This window comes from Equus asinus, chromosome 6, assembly GCF_041296235.1.
Source record: "Equus asinus isolate D_3611 breed Donkey chromosome 6, EquAss-T2T_v2, whole genome shotgun sequence".
NCBI classification, from domain to species: domain Eukaryota; kingdom Metazoa; phylum Chordata; class Mammalia; order Perissodactyla; family Equidae; genus Equus; species Equus asinus.
This window is the reverse complement of record NC_091795.1, coordinates 5,873,945-5,890,939: the sequence shown is the minus strand read 5'-3', so window position 1 is coordinate 5,890,939 and position 16,995 is coordinate 5,873,945. Positions and strand designations below refer to the sequence as shown.

At 35.0% G+C, this 16,995-nt stretch overlaps 1 protein-coding gene across 24 annotated transcripts in view; it reads left to right on the top strand.

Annotated features, from left to right (window-relative positions):
* The window catches only part of CCDC138 (coiled-coil domain containing 138), an 82,298-nt gene that overhangs the window by 32,514 nt on the left and 32,789 nt on the right, over positions 1-16,995 (top strand). For all 24 annotated transcript variants that reach the window (XR_011503802.1, XM_044773112.2, XM_070511494.1 and 21 more), the window contains one exon: positions 9,909-10,025. Coding sequence is in view for 23 of the 24 variants with exons in the window: in XM_044773112.2 (XP_044629047.2) it covers positions 9,909-10,025 (117 nt within the window). In the remaining variant the exon portion in view is untranslated. The remainder of the gene's footprint in view (positions 1-9,908; positions 10,026-16,995) is intronic.

Sequence of the window (16,995 nt, the reverse complement as noted above, 5' to 3'; positions counted from 1 at the left end):
CCTTCAAATTTAAATGAAAGGACACTAGACAACAACATTAAGCCATATGAAAATAGGAAGTTTTCTGTTAAAGGGAAATACATGGACAAGTATAGTAACCTGTATTGTAATTTTGGTGCATAAATCCACTTTTAATTCTTGCATAGAACTTAAATGACAAAAGCATAAAAAATAACTAAATGTATGTTAATGGGTTATACAATGTATAGAGATGTAGTTTGTGACATCAATAATATAAGTGGAGTGATGGAGCTGTAAAGGATTAGGGTTCTGGCTTATGACTAAAGTTTAGTTTTTATCACTTTCAAATAGTTTCTTTAGAGTTTAAGATGTTTTATGTAATTGTATTGTTAACCACAAACAAAATATCTAGAGTATACACAAAAGGAAGTGAGAAGCAAAGCATGTGACTACCAAAACAGTCAATGGAATGTAACAGCAGGTGGTAAGAGAAGAAAGGAGGGGCAAAAAAGCTACAAAACATACAGAATAGAATTAACAAAATGGAAATAGCAAGTCATTTCTTATTAGTAATTACTTTAAATGTAAATAGATTAAACCTCCCAATTGAAAGGCATAAGATTGAATGGATTAAAAAAACCCATCAAACTATTTGTTGTCAACAAGAGACTCACTGTAAATCTAAGCATACATATAGGCTGGAAGTGGAAAGGATAGAAAAAGATATTTCATGCAAATAATAACCAAAAGAGAGTAGGGGTGGTTCAAACAAAATATCAGACAAAATAAACTTTAAATCAAAAACTGTTACAAGAGATAACAAAGAAGGACACTCTATAATGAGAAAAGGATCAATTTGCCAAGAAGATATAACAATGATAAATATTTATCCATAAAACATCAGAATTCCTGAGTGTAGAAAGCAACTGTTGACAGAATTGAAGGGAGAAATAAATAGCAGTGCATGTGAGGTTGCTACTAGTAAGACTTCAGTACCCCACGTTCAGTAATGGATACATCATCCAGACAGAAGGTCATAAATGAAATAGAGGACTTGAGGAATACTATAGACCAGTTGGAACTGAAAGACATATACAGAACATTCCACCCAACCACAGCAGAATATACATTCTTCTCAAGGGCACATGGAGTATTCTTCTGGATAGACTATATGTTAGGCCACAAGACAAGTCTTAGCAAATTTAGAGACTAATATTATACACGGTATCTTTTCTGATCCCAATGAAATGAAACTAGAAATCAATAGCAAAAGGAAAACTGGACAGTACACATATATGTAGAAAATACCACACTCTTAAAAACCAGTAGGTCAAAGAATAAATCAAGAAGGAAATTAGAAAATACTTTGAGGTAAATGAAAATAAAAACATACCAAAACTTAGGGTATGCAGCTAAAGCAGTACTAAGAGGGAAATTTATAGCTTACATTAAAAAAGAAGAAGGATCTTCAAACCAACAACTTAACATTACACCTCAAAGAACTAGAAAAAGAAGAACAAACTAAACCCAGTGTTAGCAGAAGGAAGGAAATAATTAAGATTAAAGATAAATAAGACAGAAAATAGAAAAAAATGAATGAGACTAAGAGTTTGGTCTTTGACAAGATAAAAATTGGCAAACCCCCAGCTAAATAAACTAAGGAAGAAAGGAAGACACAATTAAAATGAGAAGTGAGGGGATGTTACAACCAATGCCACAAAAATAAGAAAGATTATGAGAATACTGTGAAAAATTGTATGCCAATAAATTGGATAACCTGGAAGAAAAGGATGAATTCCTAGAAACACAGAACCTACCAAGACTGAATCATGAAGATATATAAAATATGAACAGAGCAGTAACTAGTAAGGAGATTGAATCGGTAATTAAAAAGATTACCAACAAAGAAAAGCCAAGTACCAGATGGCTACACTGAAGTATTCTACCAAACATTTAAAGAACTCACCCCAGTCCTCCTCAGACTCTTTCAAAAAGTTGAATAGGAACCAGTGCTTCCACACTCACTCTGTGAGGCCAGCATTACCCTGATACCAAACCCAGACATAGGCATAGGCACAGGAAAATAAAACTACAGACCAATATCCCTGATGAATATTTGTGCAAAAAATCCTCAGTGAAGTACTAGCAAACCTAATTCAATAGAAGAAACAGAAATATAGAATAAATAAATGGATATAGAAGAAATAGAAGGAAAATATATTTTTTGAATTATTCATTCTGACAGTCCCTGTCTTTCAACTGGTGTATTTAGAACATGGATGTTCAAAGTAATACTGGTATAGTTGGATTACTATTACTCTGTTACTGTTTTTATTGTCCTTGTTATTTCTTTTTGTTTTCCACACTTTTTCTGCCTTTTCTGGTTTTAATTGAGTTTTCTATATGAGTGAGTTTTTTTCTTTTAGCATATCACTTATACTTCTTTTTTCTTTTTTTTTTTAACAATTACCCTTGAGTTTGCAGCGTATGTTTACCAACTGATCCAAGTCCACTTTCACATAACACTCAGCCGTTTCATAGATAGTGCAGATACCTTATAACAGTGTTCCCAGTTCCTCCTTCTAATCCCTTAGCACGTTGTTGTCATTCGTTTCATTGAGCCATGAGATATGTAATCACTGAATACCTCTTGCTGTTACTATTTTGAACAAATAAATATTATTTGTTAGATTAAGAATAAGAAAAATGGATAGTGAACCAGAGGAAATGCCTCCAGAAGCAAAAATGAGGATGAAGGCTATTGGAAGGGATACATCAGCGTCAGCAGGACCAAACTCCTGCAGTACAGGGAATCATGGGTTTTCTGATAACCAAAAGCTATGGGAGTGACATGTAAAATCTCATGTTGGAAAGGTCCTGACCAAGACAATTAAATAATGTGTTTTGAAATTTGGGTGTGGGGTGGCTGTCAAGCTAAAAAGAACCATTTTCCTTTTTTAAAGAATGGTATAAGACTATCTTTGGAGCTGCCTTTTTTTTTTTTTTTAAGATTGAGTGGTACACTAATAAATGAGAGTTTGAAATTAGAGGTAATTTATGTTTTATATACAGATTTCAAGACATTTGCTAATTTTGCAGTTTCATGTGATTAGTTTCCAAGGGTTACAGATAATTCAAAAAATCAGAAATTGTATCTTTCTAAGAATTGAATATTTTTTTAGACACAACTGTTAGCCCATTAAGAGAGAAGCAAAAACCTATCATGTACTTCAACTGCAAGCAGTTACTCTCTAACTTAACTCCCTTCTTACCTAAACCATCTGGATCCTAGGAACAGCCTTTTAGAGAGGAAGGAGTATTGTATTGGGAGGAAAATGTTAGTGGAATATTGACTGAAAGTAAATTAGATAAAATATAGCTTTCTTCCTAATAGGCATTGGTTTTGTTTCAAGTCTTGATAAACCAGGTATTGCATTGCTGTCAGTGGACACAGATGCTTAGCTCTTTCTAAAAAACATTTTAAAATCTTATGTAAACTGTTGAGTATTTGAAATAGCCCACTTACCTTAATGGATCTTGTCTACTTTCATTAGTCTTCAAAGAACAACCGTTTGTTACCAGAGTAAGTCAGTATTTCAGTTGTGCTTCTCTTGATTTTTATTAGCTAGTTTCTGTAAGCATCTCCACCAGAGCTTGAGGCAAATCATAAGGAAGCTTTTCTTTTAAAATATAAACCACAACCAAAAATGTAAATATATAAAATACTTAAATATTTGGCTACTTTTATTTTTTAAAAGAGATAAATACACCCCAAAAACGCAACATTATATGACAATGGAGAATGAGAAAGATGCACTTTCTGTAACTTTGTCAAAGCATTTGAGTGACTAGTGAAATCCGGTTTGGTTTTAACTTACTGCAGGAATTCTTATTTAATACAGTAGCATGGTTTATTTTAAGTGTATACATATTTGCCAGTGGCCTCTCAAAAGCACATTTTAGGTACTGAAAATTGAAGGAAAGAAAATGCATATTTTGTGGAATCTTTGACCACATATACTTTGTTAGATCTATGTGTTAAGGGTTGTAGGTTTTTAAATTTTTTTGTATATGAATTTCTTTTAATGTGACAGTTAAATACATCTTTAAAAGTATAGTCACAGACGGGCCGGCCCAGTGGCGCAGTGGGTAAGTGTGCACGTTGTGCCTCGGCGGCCTCGGGTTTGCCAGGTCTGATCCTAGGTGCGGACATGGCACCGTTTGGCACACCATGCTGTGGTAGGTGTCCCACATATAAAGTAGAGGAAGGTGGGCATGGATGTTAGCTTAGGGCCAGTCTTCCTCAGCAAAAAGAGGGGGATTGGCAGCAGTTAACTCAGGGCTAATCTTCCTCAAAAAAAAAAGTGTAGTCACAGATAAAAGAAACATACAGTATAATGATTCCTTGAAAACTCCTACAATTTTAAGTTTAGAGGCAGCTTCAGACTCTTTTTTGCTGGTAACTACTCGCTGAGCTCTTTAATAGGTAATAACTCCAGAGAAGCAGCCTGTATATATTCCTAACACTATGTTCACTTGCATTTAAGTTTAGAGTAAGCCCCAAGTAAAATGATGGAAATGTAAATAGAGCTATTAGTTCTTACTTACATGATTTAATTCTATCAAGATACTTGAATTTAACTTGCTTTAAATGGAAAGGCAAACTTTCCGTTTTTGTCCATTTTACTTTTTATGTTAAAATAACATCTTACATATTCTTTTCTTGACTCAACTGAAATATTAACCTAAGGTCAAGATGGGAGAGAGAAATGACTGAGGTGAATGTCTTTACTAAAGTACCAATAAATTTGTCAAAACCACCCCCCCTCCAAAAAAAAGAAAGAAAAACAATCCCATTTTCAGTAGCATCAAAAATAAGAAAATACTTAGGAATCAGTTGTTCAAGAGAAGTGTAAAACTCATACTCTGAAAACTACAAAACCTTGTTGAAAGAAATTAAAAAGATCTAAATAAAATGGAATGACATACTTAATCCTGGATTAGAAGATGTAGGCTGCTAATACTTTGTAAATTGATCTGCATATTCAATATAACCCTTATTAAAATCCCAACTGGCTGCTTTGCAGAAATTGATAAGCTGACTTGAAATTCATATGGAAATGCCAGGGACCCAGAATATCCAACACAAGCTTGAAAAAGGACAAAGTTGGAGGACTCACACTTCCTGATTTTAAATCTTACTACAAAGCTGCAGTAACAAGTAGAGTGTGATATTGGCATAAGGGTAGATATGTAGATCAAGGGAGTAGAATTGAAAATCCAGAAATGAACCTTCACAGTGCATCAAAGTCCTAAACATAAGAGGTAAAAGTCCAAAACTCTTGGAAGAAAACATACAGGTAAATCATCATGCCATTGGATTTGGCGCTGTTTTCTTAAATATGACATAAAAAGCACAAGGAACCAAAGGAAAAACAAACATATAAATTGGACTTTATCAAAATTTAAAACTTACCTGATGAAAAAAATGTGTAAAGGATCTGAATAGACATTTTTCCAAATAAGATGCACACATGGCCAAGTGGTATGTGAAAAGATTAACATCGCTGATCATCAAAGAAATGTAAGTCAAAACCTCAGTGAGATATCACCTTGCAGCTGTTAGGATCTCAAGTGTTCTTACCCACCTCCCCAAATGGTAACTATGTGAGGTGATGCATATGTTAATTAGCTTGATTGTGGTAATCATTCATTTCATAGTATGTACATATAGGAAAACGTGTTTTTTCTTTGAGTGACGAACATTGGCTTTGAGCTAACGTCTGTTGCAAGTCTTCCTCTTTTTGCTTGAGGAAGATTGTTGCAGAGCTAATGTCTGTGCCAATCTTCCTCTATTTTATGTGAGATGCTGCCACAGCGTGGTCTGACGAATGGTGCTAGGTCCATGCCCAGGATCTGAACTTGCGAACCCCGGGCCACTGAAGCAGAGCACACAGACCCAACCATTGTGCCACTGGACTGGCCCTCAAGACATCATTTTTTACAATTTAAATATATCCAGTTTTTATTTGTCAATCATACCTCAGTAATGTTGGGGGGAGAAAATATAACACATGAGAAAACATGGAATTGGGAAAAAGAGCTGTGTATTCTAATTGTTTGCAAAAGTTCTGTATGACTAGAGTACTAGATGTGAGGAGAAAAGGGGAAATACTGGGAAAAGAAGGAAGTGTTGAAGCATGGTGATCTTTGTGGGCCTGGACAATGAGTTTGGGTTCTGTATCTCTTTGCAGCCCTAGCACTAACAGTGCCTTAATAAAAGCAGATGTCCAATAAGTATTGGTTGTTGAGACCAAAACAGAAGACGAGCAAACCTTCATTGTTGAGAAAATTCTAACTAATTAAAAAGTGAAATTTGAGTCAAAACATTGTTTTAACTTTTGTGCTTCAAAGGATACCATCATGCAAGTCAAACAACAACCAACTGAATGGAGAATGTATTTTCCAAATCATGTATCTGATAAAGGGACTTCCATCCTGAATATTAAAAAAAAAAATTTACAACTCAAAAAAGACAACCTGATTAAAATGCACAATGCATCCGAATAGACATTTCTCTAAGAATTATATACAAATGGTCAATAAGCACGTGAAATGATGCTCAACAACATAGTAATTTGGGAAATGGGAATCAAAACCACATTGATATATGACTTCATACCCACTGGGATGGCTAAAATCGAAAAGTCAGATAACCCTAAGTGTTGACCAAGATGTGAAGAAATTAGAACTCATACTAGTGGTAAAAATGTAAAATGGTATAGCAACTTTGGAAAATAGTCTGGCAGTTCCTGAAAAGATTAAACGTGGATTTTCCATATGAGCCAGCAATTCTACTCCTAGGTATGTACTCGAGAAATGAAAGTGTGTGTGCACACAAATTTGTACATGAATGTTCATAGCACAATTCATGATAGCCAACAAGTGGAAACAACCCAAAAGTCCATCAGCTGACAAATGGATAATAAAATGGTGTATGTATACAGTGGAATATTATTTGCTGACAAAAAGGAATGATGTATTGATGCATGCTACAACAGGAATGAATTTTGAAACTATTACAAGTGAAGTCAAAAAAGACCACAGTGTTGTAGGATTCCATTTATATGAAAAATCCAGAATAGGTAAATCTATATACAGAAAGTAGATTAGTGGTTGCCTAGGGCTGGGACAGTTGGGTCAGAGTGTTGGAGTGACTTAATGGTTAGGGTTTTTTGGAGAAAGGTGATGAAAATGTTCTAAAACTATGGTGATAGTTTCACAACTCTGAATATACTAAAAATCATTGAATTGTACACTTTAAATGGGTGAATTCTATGGTGTGTGAATTAAATCCCAATAAAGCTATTGCCAAAATATTCACCACCATCACCACCACAACAGAAACAGCATATAACCAGGCCTATATGTTACTTTTGGTCTTACTGTCTCCTGAGTCTCTTTAAACTTGGGATGCTTTGCTTTCTCCCCCCTTCCCTCCCCATTTTTTTTTTTTTTCCTTGAGGAAGATTCACCCTGAGCTAACATCTGTTTCCAATCTTCCTCTTTCTTGTTCCTTTTTGTATGTGAGCTGCCATCACAGCATGGCCACTGACAGACAAGTAGTCTAGGTCCGTGCCTGGGAACCAAACCCAGGCTGCTAAAGCAGAACGCGCCGAACTTAACCACTAGGCCACCAGGGCTGTCCCCACTTCACATTTTTATGCTAATAACTTTTTGAAGAGCCTGGGTCTGTTGACTATCTCACACGTTTAATTTTTTCGCATGCTGCTTTGTGGTGTTACGTATCTTGTTTTGTGGCAGAAAAACTTTATAGGTAATTCTGTGTACTTTATCTTGTATACATAAGTGTAGTCCCATTTGAAAGATTTCCCTCTGAAATCACTTTCATTCTTTACCAATTTTAAATCTTATATAAAAATACAGAGGGGGGAAATGAAGTATATAAAATTTTGCTGGAATTATGACCTTAACAGAGTAGGTAATTATCAAATTCCAATCATCCACAAAAGTACAATTTAGATATTTCTCAACTTAAGGTGTAATTTTTCAATTTTGCTTGAAATTTCATTCTAGAAAATAACTTAGACTATGGGAAACCAATGAAGAGTTTTAAGGAGAAAATAAGATCAGGTTTATGCTTTAAAAGGATCATGTTGGTTGTTATGTGGAGATAGCATTGAAGGGATGCAAGAGTAGATACTGGAAAAGAATTAGGAAGCTCTCACATAGGTGAGGTGAAATAAGATAGTAACTTGCATTAAGATGGTGACTATGGAATTAGAAAGGCACTATTTAGGAGGTAAACTTGATGAGGCTTGGTAATGGATCCAGTATAAAACTTGGAGTGTCCAGATTGGCTTCCAGGTTTCTGACTTTTGCAACTGGATGAATGTTGGTAGCATTCACTCAAAGTAGGAAATGTTGGAGGAAATCTGGGTTTGAGCCTCCTCCATCTACTAAGTTTGTTTTAGACAAGTTGAGATATCAAAATGAATATCTGGTAGGCACTGAAATATGACAGACTAGAGCTCAGCAGAGAGGTCTGAGCTAGATAGATAAATATGGGAGTCATTAGTCTGTATTTACTAATACCGAATTTAAGGAATGGCAACATTTAATGATAAGGTGAATGAGAATGAACCAGCAAAAGAGACTGATACTGACCAGAGAAGTAGAGGGAAAATTAGGAGAAATTGGTGTCACAGAAGCCAAGGAGAGTATTTCAAAAGGAAGGAGTGGTCAGCAGTATCTAGATTTTGCTCTGAAAGATCACTTATGTCCTTCCAAACTCATGTTTATTTTCATACCTTATTTATCACATCTGTGGCCCGGTTACATATGATTTTGTATCCTAGCTGTTACTGTTTAATTTATTATTAATATTTTTCCTTTTGTTCATAATCTTTAGCCCACTGAGTGTATATACACCTGATTTAACCATTTCCTTATTGCTAGGCAATTAAGTTATTTTCACGTATTTATTCTTATAAACAATGTAACAAATACTTCTGTGCATGTGCTTTTGGAGGGGTATACTTTAGGTTATTTTCTTAGGCTACCGTACTGGAATTGGGGTTATTCCACCAGATGCTTAGAATATATCTTTATGGTCTTGAAGTCTTTTAGCAAAATGATATACTCTTGAAGCAACATTGATAAACATCTTTTCAGAATATATGTACAGTCATGTGCTGCATAATGATGTTTCAGTCAATGACAGACTACATATATGACAGTGGTCCCATAAGACTAGTACCATATAGCCTAAGCGTGTAGTAGGCCATCTAGGTTTGTGTAAGTAAGGATGTTTGCACAATGGCACACTCGCCTGATGACGCATTTCTCAGAATGTATCCCTATCATTAAGCGGCACATTATTATTTTTACAAATTGACATTAATTATTAAGATATTTATGCAAAACAGACAAAAAAGAGGAAAGTAAATATCACCCCAATTATTAAAATCTCACTGTTGTTTAAAACATCCTTTCGTATATCTTTTTTCAATATAAATTCATGTAGACATATTTTATATAAATGAGATCTTATTACACTTGTTCTTTTCAACCTGCTTTTGTTGCCCTGGAATATGCCATGGCAATAAATATAGATGCCGTTATCATTTTTAATGATAATATATGCACCATAAATTCATTTAACCATTTAAGATTCAGAGAGTATGTTTGTATAGGTTGATCTCCTGAAAATCCTAGATGTGCTGTTGCTGGGTCAAAGGAAATAGATATTTAAATTTTCAAATACGTATTTCCATATTGTATTGTGTATGATTTTAAAGTGACTGTCTTTTGTTAGAGAACTTTTTTTTTCTTTTGGAAAAAAATAATTTTTGGAAAATTATGGTAATTGATTTCAGACATCTAAAAATACTGTGCATTTATATTTTCCATCATTTTATCTTTAGCTTTTGCCTGTGTTGACAGAGCAGCTACAGTGGATGCCATTTGTGAGTGCCAAACTTCATGAGCCTTTTGTAAAATTTTTATATTGGTCTGTAAGGCAGCTGGATGCTGGAACACAGGTAAATGATTAATGAGTCTGTCTTTAAATAACACTCTGTTAGCATTATTCTCTTGATCTTTCACGGGTTTTTTTTTGCATGTCTTCTATTTTTATTTTAGGACTTCTCCTTGCTTCCCTTGCTTTATTCACTGCTTTCTTTTCTTTCTCCTTTTATATATCTTATGTCTCAATGCTGTATATTAGATTCACTATATGACATTGTTTTTTGAGTTTCAGAATTGTATAAATTAGGAGTTTTGCTGTTAGATTATTGTTAAAACCAACTGCCACCCCCATTGTTTAATTTATAATTTTTCATATCCTACTAACAGTAATATAAATTAAGCATTTGGTCTGTTTATGCTAATAAATATACACTAACTGAATGGGACAATGATTATTAGGGTAACCTAATCAAAGACAAAATTATTTCAGCTTTTTATAAAATGAATGGTATGTATTACCTACTTATATAAGGGTCATTTAATTCAAATTATGACATGCATATGTAGCCATTTGTTCTATGAATTGTAGTGAGTTTGTTAAATTTTATTTCCCTAGTTAGTATTGATAAATGCTGTTCTAGCTTTCAGTTGGTTAAGGAAGGTGAAAAACAAATTTGTGCTTGTGTAGTTTAATCTTGGTCCTGTGGAACTTAGGAAGCACACAAGTAAACTGCTCAGTGCAGTGCTGATGATTAAGTAGTATTGAGTAGTGTGATGGTTGAAGTTAAGGAAAGATGCCTTTTCCTGAGGTGATATCCTAAACGTTTTGCCTCTGGTGGACATGGATAAGTACAGGAGCGTGTGTGTGTATGTGCTTGCATATTCAGAGTGTGCAGAGAATATAATTTTTAATTTGTTGATCTTAACTATGTACCTCACCAACACTATATAAATTATCAGATTGTTAATGTCACTGTCTTCTTTTTACAATCTGTTTGATTTTGCTGTTTGTATAATGGTTTCAGAAAATGATTGGGTGAATGCTTGCTTTTAGCCACAAAAGGCTAAACTCACAAAATTGAATGAAATTTTGTTTTACCTTCCTTCCAAATGTTTTTCTCCTTTTCTTTCAGGTAATTTAGTTTATTTTTGTTGTCTTCAAATATATACTCAGTACCCCACTCTGTGTGCTGTTTTAGACAGTACTGCCAGCCTGCATCTACTTTTGCAGTGAAAAGTAGTGTTCTTGCCCCTCTCTATTTATTCAACATTTATTGATGGATTTCTAATATTTTAGTTTTAATAATTGTCTAATTGCATGTACTTTTTAAATTAAGCTTTTTATTTTAAGATAATTATAGGTTCACCTATAGTCATAAGAACTAATACAGAGAGATCCTTGTATCCTTTGTCCAGTTTCCCCCAATGGCAACATTTTGTAAAACTAGTATAATGTCACAACCACAATATTGACAGTGATACAGTGAAGATAATAGAACAATTCCGTCACCATAAAGATTTCTCATGTTGCTTTTTTTAAATTTATATATGGACTTTATTTTTTAGATCAGGTTTAGGTTCATAGCAAAATTGAGCACAGAGATTTCCCATATACTCCATACCCTCACACATGCGTACCTCCACCACTGTCAACATCCCTCACCAGAGTGGGACATTTGTTATGATCAATGAACCTACACCTACATGTCATTATTGCTCAAAGTCCATAGATTACATTAGGATTCACTCTTGGTGTTTTACCTTCTGTGGGTTTTGACAACTGTATAATGGCATATAACCACCATTATCATATCATACAGAATAATTTGATTCTAAAAATAGTTTGCCCTAAAAGTCCTCTGTGCTCTGCCTTTTCATGCCTCCCAAACCCCTAACTCCTGGAAATCACTAATCCTTTTAATGTCTCCATAGCTTTGCCTTGTTATTTTTTTTTTTAAAGATTGGCACCTGAGCTAACAACTGTTGCCAATCTTCTTTTTCTTCTTCTTCTCCTCAAAGCCCCCCAGTACATAGTTGTATATTCTAGTTGTGAGTGCCTCTGGTTGTGGCTTGTGAAACACCACCTCAACATGGCTTGATGAGCAGTGCCATGTCCATGCCCAGCATCTGAACTGGTAAAACCCTGGTCCACTGAAGTGGAGCGCATGAGTTCAACCACTTGGCCACGGGGCTGGCCCCAGCTTTGCCTTTTACAGCTTGTCATATGGTTGGAATCATACAGTATCTAGACTTTTCAGATGGGCTTCTTTCACTTAGCAATATGTATTTAAGGTTCCTACATGTCTTTTCATGGTTGGATAGCTCATTTCTTTTCAGTACTGAATAATATTCCATTGTTGATGTGCCACAGTTTATTTATCCACTCACCTGCTGAAGGACATCTTGATTGCTTCCAAATTTTGGCAAATATGAATAAAAGTGCTATAAACATCCATGTGCAGGTTTTTGTGTGGACGTAAGTTTTCAGCTCCTTTGAGTAATTACCAAGGAGCATGCTTGTTGGATAATATGGCAAGAGTATGTGTAGTTTTTTAACTGCAAACTGCCTTCCAGAGTTGCTGTGCTATTTTTCATTTCTAGCAACAATGAAAGAGTTTTTGTTGTTCCACATCCTCATCAACGTTCGGTGTTGTCAGTGTTTTGGTCATTCTAATAGTTGTGTACTGGTGTCTCATAGTTTTAATTTGCAATTGCCTAATGAAATACACTTGTGAACATCTTTTCATATGTCTGTTTGCCATCTGTATATCTTACTTTGTCCAGGTCCTCTGCCCGTTTTTTAATTGGTTTGTTTGTTTTCTTATTGTTGAGTTTTTAGAATTCTTTCTATATTTTGGATAACAGTCTTTTATTTATCAGCTATGTCTTTTGCAAATATTTTCTCCTCCCAATCTATGACTTGTCTTATTCTCTTGACAGTGTCTTTGGCAGAGCAGGAGTTTTTGTTTTAAGAATGTCCAGCTTATCAATTTTTTTTCATGGATTGTTCCTTTGGTGTTGTATCTAAAAAGTAATTGCTGAGGGGCTGGCCCCGTGGCCTAGTGGTTAAGTTCGCGCGCTCCGCTGTAGGCAGCCCAGTGTTTCGTTGGTTCGAATCCTGGGCGCGGACATGGCACTGCTCATCAAACCACGCTGAGGCGGCGTCCCACATGCCACAACTAGAAGGACCCACAACGAAGAATATACAACTATGTACCGGGGGGCTTTGGGGAGAAAAAGGAAAAAATAAAATCTTTAAAAAATAAAAATAAAAAAAAAAATAAAAATAAAAAATAAAAAAAAAAAGTAATTGCTGTACCCAAGATACTATTATATATTCTTGGAGAATTGACCCTTTTATCATTATGTAATGCCCCTCTTTTCCCTGGTAGCTCTCCTTGCTCTCAACTCTGTTTTGTCTGAAATTAATATAGCTATTCCATCTTTCTTTTGCTTAATGTTAGCATGGTGTATTTTTCTATCCATTTACATTCAATAAATGTGTCTTTATATTTAAAGTGGTTTTCTTGAAGACAATCTATAGTTGGGTCTTGTATTTTGATTTACTCTGACAGTCTCTTTTAATTGGTATATTTTGACTATTGTTATTTAAAGTAATTTTGATATCATTGGTTAATATCTACCATATTTTTACTTTCTGTTCATTGACATTTGTTCTTCCACTCTTTTCCTGCCTTTTATGGTTTTTTAATTTTATTTATTTATTTATTTTTGAGAAAGATTAGCCATGAGCTGGTATCTGCTGCCAATGCTCCTCTTTTTGCTGATGAAGACTGGCCCTGAGCTAACATTCATGCCCATCTTCCTCTACTTTATATGTGGGATGCCTACCACGGCATGGCTTGCCAAGCGGTGCCATGTCCACACCCAGGATCCAAACCAGCAAACCCTGGGCGCCTGAAGCGGAATGTGTGCACTTAACTGCTGTGCCACCAGGCCAGCCCCGGTTTGTTTATTTTTAAAAAAAATTATTTTATTGAGGTCATAATGGATTATGACATTGTGTAATTTCAAGTGTATATTATTATATGTCAGTTTTTGTAAAGACTACATCGTACTCACCACTAACAGTCTAGTTTTTACCCATCACTACACATATATTCCCCTTTACCTCTTTTGCCGACCTCCCCACCCCTTTCACCTTTGGTAATCTATTCTCTTTATCCCTGTGTTTGTTTATCTTCCACATGTGACTGAAATCATATGGTATTTGTCTTTCTCTGTCTGGTTTGTTTCACTTAACATAATACCCTCAAGGTCCATCCATGTTGTTGCAAATGGGGTGATTTGTCCTTTTTTATGGCTGAGTAGTATTCCATTGTATATATATCACATCTTCTTTATCCATTCATCAGTTGATGGGTGCTTGTGTTGCTTCCACATCTTGGCTATTGTGAATAATGCTGCAGTGAACATATGAGTGCATAAATCTCTTTGTATTGTTGATTTCATGTTCCTTGGATATATACCCAGTGGTAGGATAGCTGGGTCGTGTGGTATTTCTATTTTTAATTTTTTGAGAAATCTCCATACTGTTTTCCATTGTGGTTGCACCAGTTTGCATTCCCATGAGGGTTCCCTTTTCTCCATATCCTCGCCAACATTTGTTGTTTTTCATCTTGTTGATTATAGCCATTCTAACAAGTGTAAGGTGATGTCTCAGTGTAGTTTTGATTTGCGTTTCCCTAATAATTTGTGATGTTGAACATCTTTTCATGTGCTTGATGGCCATCTGTATACCTTCTTTGTAAAAATGTCTGTTCATGTCCTATGCCCATTTTTTGATGGGGTAGTTTGTTATTTTGTTGTTAACTTGTATGAATTCTTTATGTATTTTAGAGATTAACTCCTTGCCAGATATATGATTTGCAAATATTTTCTCCCAGTTGGCGGGTTGTCTTTTCGTTTTGTTCATGGTTTCCTTTGCCTTGCAGAAGCTTTTTAATCTGATGTAGTCCCATTTGTTTATTTTTTCCTTTTTTTCCCTTGCTTGAGTAGACATGGTGTTCAACAAGATGCTGCTAAGACCAGTGACAGAGAGTGTACTGCCTATTTTTTTTGTTCTAGGAGTTTTATGGTTTCAGGTCTTACATTCTAGTCTTTAATCCATTTTGAGTTAATTTTTGTTTATGGTGTAAGATAATGGTCTGCTTTCATTCTTTGGCATGTGGCTGTCAAGATTTCCCAACACCATTTATTAAAGAGACTTTACTTTCTCCATTGTATGTTCTTGGCTCCTTTGTCGAATATTAGCTGTCCATAGATGTGTGGTTTTCTTTCCGGGCTTTCAATTCTGTTCCATTGATCTGTGTGTCTGTTTTTGTGCCAGTACCATGCTGTTTTGATTACTACAACTTTGTTGTATATTTTGAAGTCATGGATTATGCTGCCTCCAGCTTTGTTTTTTTCCCTCAGGATTGCTTTGGCTACTCGAGGTCTTTTGTTGTTCCATATAAAAGTTAGGATTCTTTGTTCTATTTCTGTGCAGGATGTCATTGAGATTCCTGTTGAGATTGCATTGAATCTATAGATTGCTCTAGGTATGTGGACATTTTAACTATGTTTATTCTTCCAATCCATGAGCATGGAATATCTTCCCATTTCTTTGTAGCTTCTTTGATTTCTTTCAATAATGTCTTAGTTTTCAGGATATAGGTCTTTCACCTCCTTAGTTAAATTTATTCCTAGATATTTTATTCTGTTTGTTGCAATTGTAAATGGGATTGTAATCTTGACTTCTCTTTCTGCTAGTTCGTTATTAGTATACAGAAATGCAACTGATTTTTGTAGGTTGATTTTGTACCCTGCAACTTTGCTGTAGTTGGTGATTATTTCTAATAGTTTTATGTTGGTTCCTTAGAGTTTCCCATATATAGAATTATGTCATCTGCAAACAGAGTGTCACTTCTTCCTTTCCAATTTGGATTACTTTTACTTCTTTTTCTTGCCTGATTGCTCTGGCCAAAACCTCCACTACTGTGTTGAGTAGGAGTGGCGAGAGTGGGCGACCTTGTCTTGTTCCTGTTCTCACAGAGATGGCTTTCAGTTTTCCATGGTTGAGTATGATGTTGGCTGTGTGTTTGTCATCTATGGGCTTTATTATGTTGATGTATTTTCCTTCTATTCCCAGTTTGTTGAGAGTTTTTCATAAATGGCTGTTGGATCTTGTCATATACTTTCTCTGCATCTATTGTGATGATCATTTGATTTTTATTTCTCATTTTGTTAATATGTTGAATCTCATCGATTGATTTGTGGATGTTAAACTATCTCTGCCTTCCTGGTATAGTGTGATCCTTTTAATGTATTGCTGTATTTGATTTGCCAATGTCTTGTTGAGGATTTTTGCATCTATGTTCATCAGCGATATTGGCTTTTAACTTTCCTTCTTTGTGTTGTTCTTGTCTGATTTTGGTTATCAGGGTAATGTTGGCCTCATAGAATGAGTTAGGAAGCATTCCATCTTCTTCAAATTTTTGGAATCGTTTGAGAATCATAGGTATTAACTCTTTGAATGTTTGGTGGAATTCGCCGGAGAAGCCATCTGGTCCTGCACTTTTGTTTTTTGGGAGATTTTTGATTGCTGTTTCAATCTCTTTACTTTTGATTGGTCTATTGAGATTCTCTGTTTGTTCTTGATTCAGTTTTAGGAGGTTGTATGAGTCTAAGAATTTATCCATTTCTTCTTGGTTATCCAGTTTGTTGGCATACAGTTTATCATAGTATTCTCTTATAATCCTTTGTATTTCTGTGGTATCCAGTGTAATTTCTCCTCTTTCATTTTTAATTCTATTTATTTGCACCTTCTCTCTTATTTTCTTAGTGAGTCTGGCCAAGGGTTTGTCAATTTTCTTTATCTTCTCAAAGAACTAGTTCTTAGTTTCATTGACCCAATTTGTTTTTAGTCCGTATTTCATTTATTTCTGCTCTAATTTTTATTATTTCCCTGCTTCTACTGACTTTGGGCTTTGTTTGTTCTTTTTCTAGTTTTGTAGGTATAGTATAACATTATTTATTTGAGAT